General features: G+C 44.3%; 1 protein-coding gene across 3 annotated transcripts in view; it reads right to left on the bottom strand.

Moving 5' to 3' along the window:
- Positions 1–18,799, bottom strand: part of PI4KB (phosphatidylinositol 4-kinase beta) — a 59,454-nt gene extending 40,655 nt beyond the window's left edge. For 2 of the 3 annotated variants that reach the window (XM_074981010.1, XM_074981011.1), the window contains exons 1-2: positions 16,658–16,781; positions 5,753–6,710 (exon numbers count right to left, since the gene is read on the bottom strand). In XM_074981010.1, the coding sequence (XP_074837111.1) occupies positions 5,753–6,682 (930 nt within the window). In that variant the 5' untranslated portion in view covers positions 6,683–6,710; positions 16,658–16,781. Of the gene's footprint in view, positions 1–5,752; positions 6,711–16,657; positions 16,782–18,671 lie in introns of those variants that run through there. The other variant, XM_074981012.1, reaches the window with a different exon arrangement.
- Positions 18,800–19,710: the final 911 nt, after the last annotated feature.

Raw genomic sequence — 19,710 nt, 5'->3', positions numbered from 1 at the left:
ATACAGCCTGACAGGACAACTGGAATGAGATGATCTTAATGGTAGAGTTATATGTAGTAATAAAATGCTGCAGTCTCAGGTAGCAACACATGAAAGGCCAAATTCATCCCTGGTATAATGCCACAGCCTTCAAAAGGCACTGCACCTGTTACACCAGAGCTCAATCTGGCCCACAGCAAAACAAGGGTGTATATTTAAATGAACACATGAAAGCAAGTCTTTTCCACAAGGAAGATACAGCTCTGGTAAAACACCTAAGATGTATGAGGTGATGTCAGTGCAGAAAAATTCCCAACCTTGTAGCTCAGAATGCACCTCAAAGCTAATTGCATGTTTGTTCAATGTTAGTGGAAAGATTACTTTAATAAAAGCAAATATTTTCAAGAACCAAATCTTCTAAAATCTTTGGGGAGGGAGGGGAAAATGAAGGCAGAGGGGATAAAAATCGTTACAAAATTTCTTGATGACTAACAATTGATTAACAGGATATGTGGTGGGTACATGTACACACACACGAGCAAAAGGACCCATCTGCTTTCCCTCATGGTCCCCTATCCCACTGGACACGCTCACAAGATGCCACGGCATTCATCTGTAAGGAAGCCATTAGCAAACGGCAACAAGCACTTAAGAGGAGGAATGGGAATAGGTGTCGTATCCCAAGACAGACAGAAATGGTGATTTATTACAGTGGCGTAAAGACACCTGATTGACTCACCATAAAAATCAAGGTAACTCTTATCTCTAGTATTACAGTGCTAACTCCTACATACTTGTTTACCATCTGGGCTGTAGAACTATGCCTCAGAGCTTTGGAAGTGCTCTCTTTACCCCAGGCCCTCATTCGTAACCCACACTAGCCAGATTTGTGAAACATGCTAGCACCAGATTGCTTGGCAACTGACTGGATTGTACTAAAATCCAACCCACATAAATAAAAAAGCAGTAACACCTGCTTTCAACTGGACTAGCTGAATCCAATATGGACGGAGACCTGAGTGAACAAGCAGTATGAACGTCTCTCTCATTTTCAAGTCCACAAATAAGGATGCTGTGACAATAATAATTATAGACTCAAACTTTAATATTTGAGCCACAGGACCTGTTCTTCTGACAAGCTTTTCTGTGGAGCTGAAGTCAGTTACCATTGTTTTCAGTTTAAATATTCTCCTAGCTCAGATCAGAGTTAATGGAATGATTTAACTTTTCTCCAAACACCTAGTATGCCACACCCTTCCCCACCTGCACTGCTGTTCTGCATTTGTCTGACAAATTGCAAACATGTCCGATATGATTGTAAAGCCAAAGCCAGGGTCAGTTTGTAACACTACAGAAGCAATTTCTCTTATGGTTCATGACCAAGTTAAATGATGTCAGCAAGAGCTGAATTAGAGTGACATACTATTGGTGGAGACTTTGCTGCCTCCAGCGCTCATCCATAGGATCAGCACTTGGAGGCACTCAGTACTAGTCAAATTCTCTTAACAGAACCTTAAGAACAGCAGCAATTCATTTGGGCAGTTAGAGCCTCTGGACTCAATTATTTATGCTAATATCCTATGCTGATCTAGTGGTACAATAGTTGGAAACCATCTCTAGAGAGCCCTTGCAAGGGCTCCAGAGGGATCTCGCACCTAGCATGAGGAGGTTCTAACTGGAGTACACTACGCCATCGCTATTCTCAGCTTCCCAGGACCCACAGAAAGCACTGTAAATTAGCACATACTTGTGCCCAACATAGCAGGGCTCTGCGTGGCCCCAGAATGTGGGAGGGGAAGTGGAAGGGGTAGCTTAGAAACACCTGAGCCCCCACACACTGACCCTGTCCCAAGCACAGAGACAGATTAACTGAGAATTACTCAGCATTCAAAAGCTGCCTCTTAAGACCATCCAACAGTCTGAAGGAGAGTTTGTTTTCATGGGAATTTAGCCGTTTTAAAACACAAGACATCATTTCTAAGAATTTAAAACGGCACACAGAGGATCTTAACCTCAAACATTTTGAAGTTGGAAAAGTTTTTAAAGTGTCTGGATAGCTCAGGCCTCCTCCACAGCCATACACAATTTAAAAAGTGTGCATGGCCTCTGGACTGAAATGTGTTTTAAACACTCCCAAGAGAAACTCTTCTCCATGCAGCTTTACATAAATTATAGATGAAAGCTTCAGTTTCCATTTTGCAAGTGGCTGCAGCCAGTATGAGCTAAGGACACCTCCACGTGTCCTGTTTTCTGCCAGCCAGCTGTTTTCTACAAAACAGTGAACGGTGAAGGACACGATGAAACATTCACTTACCCTACCCACATGATGCTTTTACCTTGGCTCTTGACATGCAAATTTATAGGGTTAGGAGAAACAGGACACTTTTAATCTCTAATTAGACACCTCTAAGCACCCAGGCTGTGTTCAGCTGACATAATTAACACTTCATGGTTCTGTAGAATCTCTTTCTTGAAGGCTCACAAAAATGCTTTCACAACTTCTATATGTACAAGAATCACACAGCCCCCTGGCATTCATAAAACAGAATACATAGCAGGAGGGATGGGGCTCATTATCCTAGGATGTCAGCTAAACCCCCTGCTGTTACAGAAACCACAATATTTTTAATGTCTAGACAGAGCAAAGAAGAAATTGGTTTTCATAGTCTCCTCTGAGTAACAGACAAACATACATACAAAGTAAGCTACATGGAATTAAATTTATCTGTCTTGGAAAAGTGAAGGGTTGAGTCAGCCCTGTTGTGATTTAAACCTATGGAGTAATGGATAGGTGTAACAAGGCTAATTCTCTGCCAGCCGAACCATCCCTTGTAGTTAGATGACTCACTACCCCAAGCAAGTATTTCAACTGCTTGAGTGAAGACAGAGAAAGTTATGCATTGCTTCTCTCCATTTTGTTGAGCACAGCTTACAGACCTGCCCTTTAACACAGTGTCTCCCCACCCTCACTCCTACTAACACTGTAGCACTGGAAGCAAAACTTGCCCTCATAATCTTGGTTTCCAAAAGGACATGTGGAGAAAACATCCTGGTAATTTGAAAGCAATGTAATAAAGCTCACAATACCAGCTTTTTTTCCCCTCTCCTTTCCACCCCTGCAACCCCTCAAAAACCAAAAATACAGCGTTATGCTTTTGTCCTGAAAGCCTGCCAGAAGGAGGGTCGATTCCTTTTGTAAGAAACACAGCCCAAGTGAAAGCATCAGAAATAAACACAGTACCTAGCACACACAAAGCACTCTGGAGAGACAAATATGGTAGCAATGGCTACATGAAATCCAGAACAACAGGCGTAACTTCTCTACACTTAAAAATAACCAGTGCTACAAAGCCAGCCACCCAGCTTGTGAGAATCGTTCAGATCTGAAAAAATAGGACGTGGAAATACATGTGTCCAGGACAATTCAATTTAATCCTTGTTTAATATTGTTCAACATTAAATTCCATTAACACCAGACACTGCCAAGTGGTATTGCTTCACACGCAGCCTAACCCTTCCAGCTTAACAGTTTGGGTTCTCTTTGCTTTATGGCTGGGAGGAAATGGAGGACCAATTAAAAGGAGGTCTCGCTACAAAGGCAGTTTGTAAAACAAAAATGCCAGGGGTCTCTTCTCAAAAGCAAGAAGGGCATTTGCATCAGATATTCCTTTTTGACAATGAACGGGAACTAGAACTGGTGGAGTTGTCCATGCTAATTGGCACACAGCCGTTTTATTTTGCACAGGGTTATTTTTGAATACCCTACTAGAATCCCCCTCAGACTATGAAGGGCAATCACTCTGTGCTGAAATTGGGTGCCTTCCCTTCCCTTGACTGATGCATTCAGCTACACATGCACTTCCACCAATTCTGGATATTAACAACCCTCTGATCTGAGTCTCTCTGCAACTCTTTCCTTGATGACCGAGACAGGAAATGAAAGTTCAGCAGATGCTTGAAATATCCATTCTGCGCTTTGCCTCAACGCTGCAATTTCACACCAATGCTCCCCCCAGGATGAGCTTCCAGAGTACCTGACAGCATGCCTGCCACTAATGCACCAATTCAAAACAAAAGCTTAAGGTGGGGGGGTAGGGAACCTTTTCTGGAATGGGGGCCATTGACCCACAGAAAAATCCATCAGGGACATACAAAAGTGAGAACGAAAAAAGCCTCCCACAAAACCCTCATTGATGTGGTCCCTGACTGAGACATCTCACTCCCCTCAGGCTCCGGCACCACACACAAAGGGATGGAAAAGCAGGGACTGAGATTCTGGGCTTCCCCCCAGGTTGGATTAACTCTTCTAGGGACCCAGAGAAAGATAAAAAAAATGGAGGATTTTAGGATTCAGTGTGTGGGAGGGGGCTGCCAAGGAACAGGGGTGGGGTATGCATGTGAGGGAGAAGGCAGGAACAGGCTGAGGGTGGTGGTCTGGGAAGGAGGCAACGTGTGTAAGTGGGCTTGGGCAGCAGCAGGGAAGGTCAAGTGCAGACTGGTGGTGGGAAGAAGGCTGCAGGAATAGGTTGAGGGTCTTGATGGAGCAGGAGCAGGCTGGAGGTGGGAGAGTCTGGGCGATGGGTAGGGGCACTTACCTCCATGTGTCACCACCGTCGCCCACTTCCCTGGCTGGGGACTGGGAGCTCGTGGCTCCTTGAAGAGGCTTTTCTTCTTGCCTCTCCCAGGTGCAACGTGTGGGAGAGGCAACAAGAAAAGCCTCTCCAGGGAGCCATGAGTAGCCGTCCCCCCGCAAACAGGGGAGGGGGAGTAGGAGCAGCAGCAGCGCTGTAGCTTCCCACCCCTGCCAGGCAGAGCCTATGGGCCAGATCCAGACCCAGCTTGCCTGATGTGGCAGACAGTGGAGTGTCGAGCCCCGATCCTCAGGGGCCAGATCCTCACCCCTGGCTTAAGAGAAAGAGCAACCAAAGATGAGCCTCCAGGAGTATTTTAAAGATGCACTGACCACATTAACCAATTTATCAGAGAAAAGACTGATCACAGAGACATATTCATATGAACAGTCATGAGACCATCTACAGAAGATGTAAGTGATAGGAATAAAGCATTCCTGTATGTATCTGTAAAGTTTACAGAGGACTTCCCTTTAACAGGCCCAAGTCCAGCTTGGGCTCAGAGCTGAGAAATAGGGGCATGGTTTCTATTCTTAACTCTTGCACTAAATCAATATGTAACTTAACTGCCTGCCTACTTATGAGCCCATTTGCATTGATATGGAACACCTTATAAATAATAAGTTTATCTTTCCAAGAACTCTATGAGTAGGAAAACAGCTGTCTCCATTTGTACAGACAGCAAAACCAAGATGATTACATGACCGGCTGCAGGCTATACCGGAAATGCAGACGATGGAAATCAAGCCCAGAGGCCCCTGAATTCCGGCACGCTACCTTAACTATACAGTCAGTCTTTCGTTCCTACCTTCTTCATCAACAAAATAGGGGAATGATGCTTACCTATTTTGCAAAGGTACCACTAGGACTTTCAGATAAGAGGCACTAGAGAAGGGCAAAGTATTTTCTTTTAGTACAGTAGATTTCCGGCACAAAGGGGCTCTGCATTTTCCAGCCATGGCTACAGCACATATTCCCACTTTGCTTGTGAAAAGAGATAAATGACACATACACCATTTGCACCTGTTAACATAAAAATCTCTGACAAAGGAAGCGTTATGAGATGAGGCCCAAATGCACACACACTGTTGTGAATACACCTTTCACAGAGACGTCGCATTTTAAAGAGTCTCCAACATTACCTCATCCTCACTCTCGACTTTGGGATTGCTGGCAGTTCGTTTCAAATTGCTGCTCAGGCTGATGCTAACTGTGGCATCTGACTTCGACCTCTGGTGAGTCCTTTTGGAAGGTGACAGCCCCATGTCAGGTGCTGGGGTCAAAGAGGGCAGCTCCCTCTTTTTGTGAACTGGCTTCAACTCATCAGAGAGAATGAGCTTCCGCAGCTTGGTCCCACGGGAGTGTCGCTGAGTGGAAATGTGCATGTCAGAGGAATAAGCACCCAGTAGCAGGGCACACTGGAGGGAAAAGTTGATGCTTTGCCGACAGCGGTGCACAATGTAGGGTTTGATAGCATCGCCAACATCTTCATCCATATGGATGTACATGTTTAGCAGCTGCGGCAGGTAGAAGTCCACATCCTCATTCCTAAAGCAAAACAACCTATTTCCAATGTAAGCTTGCACCCCTGGCTCTTTTGAATTATACAAGTATGAAATGGCCATGGAAATATCAAAGAGTTTGGATTCAAAGAGCCGGAGCAGCCAGGATTGCTTCGCTGAGTTATTCTTCTGCCGCCTTCGGGCACTTTTCACTGTGTTGGCTACAGTCTCGTCCTCCTCCTGGATCCTGGAAGGTGTGCCAGATGGCTCATCCAAACATTTGATTTCACAGCCATCTCCAATGTCTCCATTGGCTAGTTCCGGATTGGTCCGTGGAGCACTCTCCACTTCATTGTCACCATGAGGTTTAGCCAGACCGTCAGAGGAGACCCCATGCATCAGCTTGACCTTCTCCAGAACCTCTTCACAGGCTTTCTTCGCCACCTCTGGGTCGATAACCATCAACTCCCCAACCCCTTCTCTGATGACACTGAGAGGAGTTCCTCCATTTCCCTGCAGCACTGGGCTGGACAATGGATCCAAAGCTGTGTCTACAATAGCGTCACCCATAGCAGTGGCACGTCTGCACACTTCAAAGCTGAAATGAAAGCAACATGAACAGTAAGTCAATGGCATCATTCTGGGAAGGGATGAGAGCATTTGCCTATTAACTTGCTGCACAGCTTGCTAGGTGCACATGGTACACCTTTTCTGGGATGTACCTGAGAAGATACTTAGAGTTGAACTTGTTTTTTTTTTTACTATAGTTTGTCTGCATAGGAATTGCACACATTAATACAGCAGCAGTCAGGCAAACATCCAATACACCTACAATTTAAAGCAATGTAGCTTATCTTTGAAGATCAAATTTGGCCTTTCTACCTAGCCTTGATTTGCAAAAGTGAAAGAAAATAACCAGGAAACTCTTTATACCTCACTCTAAAGGAATTTTGCAAGGTTATGTACCCATTAATGGGATTATGGCTTTATAGGCCCAACTGGGTGTATCCATTGTGCTTGTTCTTAACTAGAATGTAATAAATCCCTCCCTGCTCAGCTTTTATCATGTTAATTTCCCCTTGTGACAGATATTAATACTTAGAGCTTACCTAGCACTTTGAACATTAAGTTGTCTGAAACTCTTGGGAGGTACAAAAGTGTTATCTTTGTATTACACTTAGAAATTGAAACTGCATAACTTGCAGAGGGCAAACCTTGTCAGAACTAGAAGCCCCCCATTCAGATGTCAGGATTACATCTCACCTCCTACAATTCGCACTCATTTTTAATACTATGTTTAAAAAAAAATTTAAACCAAAGGCTGGAAGCACATCCCACTTTTATCCTCTCAACCATCCTGCAACAGTGTATCCTAGTTTAACCCCAAAGACACTGAGACCACATACTAGGAAGAGTGAAGGCTCTGCTCTACAGCCTTGGATGAGAGCCAACTGGCCTTTAGTTCATGTGGTAGATCACAGGGCTTCAGCCCCTATAGTTACAGGTTCAATCCCTTCTGCTGACAGCCCAGGTTCATCCGTGTTACACTAGGGTCAACCAAAATAAGGAAACCCAGTGGAAATGTCATAGTTAAACTGATATTCCTGACAAGTTTGTTATGGTAATTCTGACCACTTTCTTTCATACACCATACAAGAAGATAGCTCACCCTCACCATGCAAGAGCAAAATTTTTTCAAATATCTAAGTATTTCAGTAGGACTCCTATTTCCTTCCTTCTCACAGTCACACCCAAACCCAACAGAATTATTTGCTGTGGAAACAGTTCACTGACAAATTTTCAGCATATCCATTCCAAATCTGACCCCAACTTAGCATTTATAGCCTACAAAATCTTTACTGCAGGACACAGGGCCTGGGACAATAGACTTCCTTGCTAATTTAATTACTTGGTTTATTTATTTCTAAGAGTGAACACAACATTTATCTGCTAACCCATGATATAAATCACTTGAGCGCAAGCAATCACATGCTTGCTTCCACATGCTGCCTAAAGATTTCTTCCTCCTTTCCCCCACCCACATTTAAGGAAAAAAGCTAATGGGTATTTGTAGATTCGGAAGATAATCCTTAAACAAAATTAACTATAAAGCCTTGTAAATTAGTTTTTGTAAGGCATATTCTTTACTGTAACTCTCCAAACAAAGCTGAACTTCTAAGGAATAGGGTTTTGTCAAGGCCCAGTTGCTTGGTATAGATATAGTCAAGGCACAGACTCCAGAAAAAAATAACAAACCTGAACAATAATTATAATCTACTATATACTTGAGAGAGTGTGAGTCTGTTTGTTCAAGAAGATCTAAATGGTAAGAACTAGGACCACCAAATTTGGTATTGAGCTTCCTATTACAACTTAGAACAAGGTCAAGATTTGATTGTTAAAGAAAATTTGGATGTGCCCAGAATGGGACTGATTCTCATAAACCCATATAGGAAAAAGGCAAATCACCAAGCAGGTGAAAGGAAGACCCCGTACTGTTCCAGGACTGCCTCATTCTGCGCCTTCTCTCTCACTTAAGTAAACACATTTCTAATTACATTCCTATCTTATTGTCCTCAGCTTGCCCTGATGAGATGGGATAAATGAATTTATAAGCACAAATATTTCAAGGAGTTTCTTTTCAAATAGTGGAACTGAATACAACAGAGAGATGCTTAGTCTCATTATACTCTGTTTCTGTAAAATGAAGGTTCTCTCTTCTTCTACCCGAAGAACTGTTTAGTTCTAACTTCTGGGTAAATAATTTTTTACCTAAACCTAGCAAGGACCTATCAAACTTCTAGCCATTTGAAGTGATGTAACTGCATCTTTCACTCCTTCTGAAAGGAAGGGCACAGTATTTGTAAGTCACTTTTCCCTTATATGGGTGCCATTTCCTATGGTACTTACTCCACATGCTTTAAATGTTTGCAGTAATTAGATACTAATCATCCAGAAAACCCTAGAAAATTAATTAGCTCTGCTTTGCCCAATGAAAACACAATACTATTAATACAGGGACAAGGGAAAACTCTCTCTCTGTATTTTGAAGTACTACATGACTGTGGTTCAGAAGCAAGTATGTTTTGCCGTTTGCCTACAACTGGGAGAAGCAATTCCACCACGTATCTGAGAAAGAGAATCCTTACAATGTTATCAAGCCAACTGGGATGACAAACACGAACTAGTAAAAATGTCAGCTGTGGCAGTTGTTAAAGCCCAGCCTTCCATCATAAGGCACATGCTGAGTGCAAAAGTGCCTTTTATACCATGCTAAGCAGTCACCCCTGACTAATATAACAAACATACAATCACAGGGCTTTTGTAGTCCCAGATTCTGCTTTGTTCGATGCAGAGAAATGGTTTTGACAGGTTTCTTTTTAGGTTGCAGAGGAAAAATACTGCAGGGAGCCAATAAAACTAAATCTATTTTCCTATATACTTATTTTAAACTTAAGCATAATAATGAAAGCAAAGAAGAAAGCCTAGCATGGGGTTAGGACACTGGACTGAGACTCAGGAGATCTGAGCTCAGTTCCTAACTCTGTGTGACTATAAGCAAATCACTTTATCTCATTTCACCTAATGTCCAAAAAGCTGCCTTGTGCATTCTGCACTCCAGAACAGGTGAAGCCCTTTTATCACACAGGAGAAGCACTGTACTTCGAATAAAACAAAGGGCAAGTATTAGCTACAGCAGATTAAGAGGTATTATTCCATACCACCTGCACAACACATTACCCAACAGAAGAACTGAAAGGGAGTAAAATACAGCATCGAGCAACAGTGCAGAAAAAGTAGTAACTCCATGGTCTGATTTCTACACCTCATCAGCAGGACCTCCTTCCCCAAACCAGTCCATGTTAAAGGATCTTAAAGAATGGGGGAGAGAAGGAAGATCCATGCTTACTGGACCCTACTATAAATTTTTAAGATTTTGCCTTTAATTTATTAAAAAACTGCCCAGAACACTTTGGCATGTTCCAGAACCATTAGGCACAAGAAAACAATCACACTGAAATTCTGAGCTGTAAAACCCCTTCAAAGCTTCCATGACTTGGGCTCTGCACCCAGCAGCACTGAGAATTGCTGAGGGCCCAAGGGCAAGGTGGGAGGGGAGGCCTGGCTCTGTGCCCCAGAAGGGGCTGGGACAAGGGCAATCACTCTCGGTGCCGCTTGGTCCACAGCACTGCCCCCCACCCAGTCACGCACAGCCGGAGCAGCACTGCTGTGGCACTTTAAAGAGACACAGGGTTCCAGGCCCTTTTGAAACACTGCACCTAGGGGCAACTGCTCCTCTGCCCGCCACGTCTCCCACCCCTGCCAGTCAGTGGTCCTGACTGCACCACATGTCATCTCTAGAACAGTTACGTGCATGCAGTCCAGATTCCAATCAAGGCAAATGGGGGCTTCCACAGAGTGAAAATCTTGAGATGCAGCAGCTACAAAGCCCAAGAGAATTCCCCAAATCCTTTATCCACCACCACATCCCTCCAAAAGATTTCTGCTTGGGAAGTAGAAAAAAAATGCAGCAAGAGTGCCTGTCTACTACTACTACTGAACCCTTGTACTCCACGTGGAGCATAGGTGCTGCTTATAGTGGTGATAAATCAGTAGAGAGAGACAAAGATGGCAAGAGACTTGCAACCCCTCCGTGGAGGAGAGAACTGAGAGTGCCAAATACAACACAGAGGCTAGCACAGGAACCAGTGTGAGGCATTTATATAAATTCTTGAACTGTGGTTTAAAGCCAGCTTGTCTAACTTCTTTCTGTATCTCTATGCAACCTAGATCATCCACTTTCCAGCTGGTTTATTCAGCAATTTGTCTGTAATGGGGGAGCTTAGAGAAAGCCAAAGAAACATCTCCCTCACTAAATGCTCTATAACATTCCACCTAGAGGCACTATCTACCTTCTTCCCCCTCCTCTCTGTATTTTTCTTTTGTTCACATCAGTTGGTTACACATATTACAAGGTGCTATTTTACCTTCTTCCTGCTTTGAGACCTCATCGGAGTTTCCCCATTCTAAATCCCTGTGTTCATTAGGATAAATCCATTAGCTAACACAATGAAGAAATATAATCTAGAATATAGTCTGAACTTAATTCATGTGGTACCTACCTCACAATTTCAACCCAGTGGAACTCCACAGAAGTCAGAGATTCAACACAGAAACAAAAAGACACCCTCTTTAATAAAGAATTTCATACCGTGATTAAAGCCACTGAAATGCAGTCTTTTATGATGCCTCTTAAGAGCAGAGGAACAGACTAGTGACATTTTAAATGAGTGTCCCACTCCTGCCTGACTTACATAAAGACTATTAACGCTGTAGCATTAGGGCTGGCAAGCAAACAGGAATACTGAATGGAGAGTCAATAAGACATCTGGTCTCTATTACACAGTGTTGCTTTTTGTTTTGCTCAGCACTTGTGATCTACTGCATCTCATTCCAATGCCAGATATTTTTCAGAATACACTAATCAGGACGTGAGGAATAAAGCAATTTCAATACACATTGAATCAAGACCTCATTTTTAACTCTGCATTGCCACTGAACTCTTCAGTGGACCACAAAGTGTTGTAAAAATACTAATCCATGAAAATCCACCTGAAGATGTTATTCTTACCTTTAAGAAGTGGGAAACTGTAGCACAAAAGGCAAGCGACTAGTTCAGGATCACAGAGAGGCTGCAGCAGAATACTATAAGCATTTTAAAGAGGACCAGAAAAAATTATTCCCCTCTGAGAACAGCTCTCTTTTTAGTATGAAATTCCTTTAATAGGAGAACCTTTTATTCGCTCAGCATCAACACACATGGATTGCCTGGCTGAACTGGATTAAACCTGAACAACATATAAGTGTCTCATCCATTCAAAGGCCACACGTGCTCAAGAGAGACTCTGCCCTTAAGACTGCACCCCTGTTCTACAAAAGATTTTTTGTAATGTCTTTTTCACACAACCTGTCCACTCAAAAACACTCTTCCAAATATGTACACTTGGCAGAATTCAGTGTATAGCTAATCATAATTTCAAAACAGCAATATCAGTGTGCTTTTAAGCATTTTTTTTCAACTTTTATACATTTAAACTTTCAAAATGGCATAAAACAATGGGCTTTAAGCATTTTCCCCCAACTTTCATTTATTTAGATGTTCACATTTGTGGGAAATTACAGTTGGTCAGACAACTACTCACAAACAGTAGATGCTGAGATTCAAAAAGTCAGTTAAATAACTGTTAAACACACAAAATGACAATATCATACATCAAAATATATGAAGTAAATAGCTTTATATCAAACTCAAGTAGCATTTTTACCTGCTTTACCTAGCTGTCAATCTCTGTCATAATCAATGGAAATAAATTTTTCCATCCATTTGGGTGCGTAGGATGCAATCAACATTTACTGATAAAAGTCTAACTCTTCCAAGCCTAAGAATAAATTTAAATAATGAATAGCTGACAGAGAGCAAATTTAAGAGGCACAAGAAAGAGGAGAGGTTTTTCAGTTGAGATTTTTTATGAAATGGGAAGTCAGTGGGGCAGAGAGATGAACAGAACCTATTCTGGGGGCAACAAGATGCAGAGGAAAGGCCTTCATACAGACAGCGGTAATGTGACTGGGCAGAGGAGGCTGCTATTAGAGTCTTGACCTTGCTTCTGGCCTTGATCCAACAATGCACTTAAGTATAGGCTTAATTTATAAAGCTCTTTGGACACTAGGTTCCAGGCAGCCATTTCTCCATGCCTGTATCTGACCTGCATCCCAACTGGTGTTACAAATACACGGTACCATCCTGGATGTGACCCACACTAAGGCAATTGTAAGGTACAGGTTAAAAGCTGAAATGAAGATAATGGCTATGAACTAGCTACATTGTATCAGTTCCCAAATTTATACCCTTCCTCTATAAATCCCCAGAAAAAAGGGGCAGATTTTCTCAAAGTACCCAATAAAAACATTCACCATGCAGCTGAGTTTGCAGTGGTGCCAAGATCCATATGCCCTTGAGAGACAGTGATAGAGCCAATGATGGCACTCAAAACTCAAAATCCAAATCTCCTGCTCTAACCACTAGCCTGCACTCCAAGGAATATGATGTAAAAATTAAAAAACCCACAGAACAGGAAGAATACCAGGTGGATGGCCAGTGGGTAGTCAGGGATTCCTCAGTACAGGAATCTCAGTCCATGTGTCCTCCTGAGCCTTTGTGGTACGCCACATCAAGGTCAAAGGAAACAATAGCTTTGTGGACACCATGTAAAATTAACCCAGCTCTTCTCAATAAATCAATAGGGTTACCACATGCATACATCAAAGCAACACACCAAAACTCTACCATACCTGCTCAGGGATTTAGAATGGGGAAACTAGCGTACCCGCTCAATAGCTGCTTTTCTCAATCAATAATTGTGTGGGGGATTTATGTGCTATTGTAGGAACCAGGCATAGTATCAGCTGAAGAGACTATTCACCTGTGGCCCAGTCTCACTTACAGACTCAGCACCAAGTACTTCATAAAAATCCATTTCAGCACAAGCACAGTGGTTGATTTTGCAAGTGTGCAGTAATAATGCACTATGTGGACCTCCAATCCGGACAGAGCTTCAAATAGTTTGACAAGGGGGCTGAAGTTTCTGCTACAGCCTGACCTCATAAAAATGTTCAGGTTATACACAATTCATAGTTCTCTTCACGGTGTTGCAAGGCTTCATTTTCTGCTGTATTTAATTCAGACCACTTTGCATTTTCTTAAATAGTAACAAATCTCTGAGTCTCTTGCAACCAGGACAAGGTGTTACTCTTCAGGATATACAGCAAGGAACAATGACAAATGGTATCAAAGACATTAAAATGATTTCTAATAAACCATGGCTCCTCAATCACTGTAGGGATAAAAACTAGCAGCTCCTTACAAAGAACACTGCACCCAAAAAATCTGTCAATAGCAAACTACCAACATTTTGTCTTTCTGTAGCACTTTTCAGAGGACTGGCTAGCTTCCCTACATCATAATCAAGCAAGGACCCCCATGTGTGAGTGGGGAAACAAAGGCAACCTTGCCAAAATTATAAAGGAATCCACATCTCTGACCTGCAGGTCTGTACCACAAAACCATCCTTTCCTTGTTCCCCTCAATGTAAAATAATCCAAGGATATATTTTTAAATTATTTCTTCCGTATTAAGAAGTGTTATGCTCTGATTTTCAGAGGTCCTGCACTACTCCTGTTCTCACAGCAATCACCGAATGCTGCAGGGGATCAGCAGCTTTGGAAATGGGACCTTAAAAGTCCAGACTAAGCAAAATTATAAACCTGACAGATCATCTCAGTAGGCAGAGTTTGAGAGCCACCACAAACACATTTAACTACAGCAGCAACTCAGTGTACAACTCTCAAAGGCACTTACAATAATTTACCCTTCTCCAGTTCTCTTTCATCTCCAAGTGCTTTACAAACATTAATCACAACCTCTTTTTAACTGAAATAAATCAAAGTGTGGACTACAGTAAAAGTTAGGTCAACCCAGCTAAATTGCTCAGGTGTGAGAAAAATCCACAGCCCTGAGCAACGTCACTACTAACTCTAGCAGACACTGTGCAATGTCAGGGGTAGAATACCACCTCTTGGGGAGGCGGATTACCTACGCCAACCTCAACCTCTCCCACCAGCAGAGATAGCATTCACACTGTAGCAATGCTGCTGTAGCTTTCTAAATATAGACAAATCATAAGGTACAGTGGTATAAACTGGTCTGGCAGTCCTTATCTACAGCAGAAGCATATCTCTAACAATGACCAGTGCCACAGGTTTTAGAGGAAGAAACCTTGAAATAGACAGTTATTGGGCAGCTCGCCCCAAGGGTGTTTCCTCCTAGCCCTCTAACTGTTAGAAGATTGTTTACGCCCTGGAGCTGGGTCATGTCACTTACAAAGAGAGCCCTTGCTCCTATGTACATTTACTTTTTAACAAGAATATCCTTAATTATCCACATTTGTACTCAGAGGTGAAGTGACGCGCCGAAAGTTAACGCAAGGACTGGGAAGAGAACCCAGCAGACAAGCTCTCAGTCCCCTGCCCTGTTATAATGCCTCTTATACAAGCGGCTCATCTTTAGCTGTTCCAAACATGGAGAGCCAAATTCAGCAGCAATGTAAGAATTACAGGACTGTAGTTTCTACTGAAGTCGCACTCAGATTTCCAGAAGGGAAGTCAGTCTTACTGCTGGAGTCTTCTACGTCCACCAAATGGAAGCAGCCCTCTGAGGCCCTTAATCTGCAGTTGGATCCACACAGGTAGATCCCTCGCACCCATGTGAACCACTGATGTCAATCATCATCAATGTGGACCACAGTTGGCACAGAGAGCAAAATAACAATCATGTTAGCTTTACGAGCTTGACAGAGTAAGTGAAACCTCTCCACTTTCCTGGACATTAACAAAATCCTTAGGAGGGCAGAGTGACCTGAGGGGAACTGGAAGAAAGAACTCACGGACCTGGGAACCGAATCAGCAACTGACTAACTCCGATTTCAGGCAAATTATTTCACCTAGACCTTCTTCAAGTTTTACCATGCATAGAACACTTCAAGATCTTCAGACAGAAGATGTTCTGAGAGTGCAAAGTATTACTTGTGTCTAGATATCAGAAGGTGAATGAATGGATAGGGCACTATATATTTCCTATGGGAGTATAAAGTTTACAGAGCATATTCTGTAGGCACAGGTCATAAAAACAGTCATACTGGGTTAGACCAAAGGGCCATATAGTTTAGAATCCTATCCTCTGACAGTGACCAATGCCAGTACAGCAGAGGGAATGAACAGAAAAGGTAACATTCAGGTGATGTTAGGTCTGCTGACATTTTGTCTACTGTGCAAATCTAAAAACTGTCTCTCAAACACCACCTGCCCAGCAGAACACCTAATTTTAATAAGCCTTAACTAGTTCTTTCAGGCATTTACAGATCACAGGAAAGACAAGATAGCTCAGGGGACTCAGCCCTCCACATCTTTACGCTATTCAAATTCAGCCTGTAACATTAATATCTGAGGGCCTGTAGAATGAGTTGGGGGTTCTCAAGCCAGTTCCTACAAAACAATAATCATATCAGAAGACCCAGCACCAAATGGATTTGCAGCAAAGTCTGCAAACTGGAATACAGGACTGTCAGGAATGCAGGACTGCAGCAAAACCTACAGATTGGAATTCAGGACTGTCAGGCCTGAAAAGTCTATATAATGGTTAATGTTGAAATCAGGACTGAAGCAAAGCATAGGAGATGCTTGTATTGCCATTATCCACACTGTAGTTGTTAAACAGAAATTCAGGACTTTGGTTCCTGTATATCAAATCAATCCAGTATCTTTCACCAGCATCACCATCTCTCTCTCTCTCTCTCTCACGCTCACTCACTCAAACACACACACACACACACACAAATAAATTGATTTCTGGGCAATCATGAAGTGCTGAAAACAGAACTTATGATTGCTTGAGTACAATGAGTTACGAAACATCAGTCTGTTTCATACCTGATGCAATTGTATCCAACACGGCAGCTTCTCCCACGTCGAATGCATGCACACAAATATGATTGAGCTGTTCATCTTCGGCAATGCAGACTCAAGTGGATTCCCAGATATGATCCTAAATCAGCTGTTTGAAGGAGGAGAGGGGAAAAAAAAATGCTATTCTAGCACAGAGAGATTCCCTTTGTAACTTGAAATAGACCAAACAAGCACTGGGTGCTGCTTGGCTTCATTCAATAATAATCCAGAGCTGTCTGAATAATAAATACCATGACCCCTGGAAAACCTCTTTTTTCCATCTCACAGTACACCTAGTCCATCCTACCTAGCTTTGTAAGAAATAATGAAGGGTCAATCCAACCCTTTAAGTTTTCTCTTTTCAAAAGAAGGTGAAATTTGGCTACTGCAACAAGAGACTATCTACACATCACGTCAGAAAAAGGTAGTGCTAACCATATCACAACACAGAGAACAAGCTCTTAATTCATTTTTAGTTCTTTGGCCTGCAGGATGGACCAATTTATTCAAAGCAATGGCAGAAATGCCAACAGGAGAATCACAACAGCCTCCCCTTCCAAGCAACTGGAAGGCAATTACAGACAAACCAGAACAATTCCTGTCACCACTCCTTGGGTTGAGGGAATTCTTTTTTCCCTGGGCTGTTCCTGTCAGTGGCATTTTCTGAGGAAGTGACAGAAAAGCCTTAATACCAGCCAGGCCACCATAAAGCCAATTCACTGAATGGGAAGTAGTAGTGGTGAGGGGATAAAACCACATGAAGCAGGACCATAAAGATCCCTGGAAGACTGAAGCGATTACACCAGGGCAGAGAAATTCAATCACTACAAGCTGAATGCCACACAGAGTACCTAGACAGAGGAAGGAAAACATAACTCCATAAGGAACAGGGCAGGAACCAAAGATCCCAAGAAGGGGAGTAAATGCAGGGAACAGGACAAGGTAAGGCTACGTATGGGGAAATCCAAACAAGGAGAAGCTAATCATTAGGGCCTGGCTGGCAGCACTGGCAATGGGGCAAACAGCAGTTTTGCCTATGGGAGAAGGCAGGAGGAGGAGACTGTTAGGAGCAAACTGGGGGAAAAGCCCAAGATGTCCTGGCTGGGGAAAGGACAACAGAGGTTGGACATGGGGACCTCAAAGGCAGCAGTCACCCTGGGTGGGGAAGAGCACATAAGAAGTCCTTGAGAGACAGGGATGCAAAGGGGGAGAGAGTAAAGAGGGCACTGGAGTGACCCCACTGGCATGGGGAAGATGGAGGACCTAGAAGGACTGGCAGCTGGGGGATGATGATGAGGTTCCTTGGGAAACCCCAGAGGAGCATAGGGAGGGGCTCTAAGGGACCCCAGTGAGGACAGCTGGTGCGGGCTGGAAAGGGGGATGCGGGGGACACAGTGCGGGGCACAGCAGGCTGCTGAAGAACAGGAGAACGCCAGGGGGTGTGGGCAGAAGGTGAGAAGAGTCTGGAAAGGGGACATGGGGAAACTAGAAGGCCAAAGGGAAAGGGATGCATGTGGGGGGGGGGGGGGAGTTGGGCAAAGGGGGGGGAAGGGAACCCAAACAGGCCTTGGGAGAAGGAGACCCGCAAAAGTGGGGGTGACTTTGGCGAGAAGCGGCGAAAGGAGCCTGTAGCAGGGGGCGTTGGGGGAAGGAACCAAGAAATGGGGGGGGGGGCTGGAAAAGGTAGGGCAGCAGAGGCCCCGCAGAACGGGCTGGGGTAACGGGGGTGGGGAGAGGCCCCGTAGAGGGATGAGGGGAAGGGGGCGGGGGAGCTGGCTGTGAGGAGGGGACCCCGTGGGGGCCTGGCTGTTAGGGGGAACCAGGGAGGGCTGGGTGTGAGCAGTCCCCGGCGGGGAAGAGGGGAAAGGGCGGAGAAGACCCCTCAGGGGGGACCGCGCGGGGGGGGGGGGCTCGGGTGCGGGAAGAGCGGGGAGGGGGTCCCGAGCGGGAAGAGCCGAGACGCCCCTGCCCTCGCCGCGGAGCCAGGCCTGTCACTCACCTGCCGGCAAGGGACGCGGCTCCTACCCCAGCCGGGACCCGCCGCCGCAGCCTCCACACAGCAGCAGGCCCCAGCTCCGGAGCTGCCCGCCGCGCCGCCTGAGGGGCCTCCACACACCTGCACCACAGAGATCGGGTAGCCGCCCCAAAAATTAACCACGCCCCCAAGCCCAGGGTCTCCTTCCCGCACGCTGACGAGGATACCTTCCACCCACATGAGGGATTTGCCTGGGGTGTAGTAGGACCCCAGACACTCACAGAAACCTATGGTCTTGCTAGGGTTGGCTACTTCATTGCCTGATCAGAAAGTGGCGCAGGCGGGGAGGCTGGAGGCGTTTCGGTGCACCAGGGAGACAAACTGCATGTGACATGAAAGCAGCCTAGATGCGTCCCCTCTTCCCTGGGCTTTGCGGGAGCTCCGTGGAGTTGTAGCCGAAGGGGGAAAAAAAAAAACTGGGCGACTTGGGGCTAATTTCAACATTGCACTTTTTAAAAAATATTGTATTTCTTTGCCTACCGCACACTTTGCAATGTTCACTGTGGGGCTCCCCGCAGTTTTTTAGAGGGACTTAGTCACTGGGACGTGGAACAGGGTTCCCTTGTTGACCGGGGCAACGCTGGGGTTTGCTTTTCGTTAACCACGCACTTTGTTTTCGGTGGCAGCATTTTCAGGAGCTAATGCCTAATACTGCAACAACAAAAAGTCCCGTGGCACCTTATAGACTAACACATTTTGGAGCACAAGCTTTCATGGGCAAAACCCCACTTCGTTAGATGCATCTGATAAAGCAGGTCTTTGGCCAGGAAGGTTTATGTTCCAAAATGTTAGTCTGTAAGGTGCCACAGGACTTCTTGTTGTTTTTGGAGATAACAGACTAACAGCTGCAAAGTATCAGAGGGGTAACTGTAACAGAGAGGAAGCCGTGCTAGTCTATCCACTATCAAAACAAAAAGCAGTCAAGTAGCACTTTAAAGACTAGCAAAATAGTTTATTAGGTGAGCTTTCGTGGGACAGACCCACTTCTTCAGACCATAGCAGG

Source organism: Carettochelys insculpta, chromosome 30 (assembly GCF_033958435.1).
Source record: "Carettochelys insculpta isolate YL-2023 chromosome 30, ASM3395843v1, whole genome shotgun sequence".
Lineage (NCBI taxonomy): Eukaryota > Metazoa > Chordata > Testudines > Carettochelyidae > Carettochelys > Carettochelys insculpta.
Note: the sequence above shows the minus strand (reverse complement) of the source record. Positions and strands in the feature narration are given on the sequence as shown.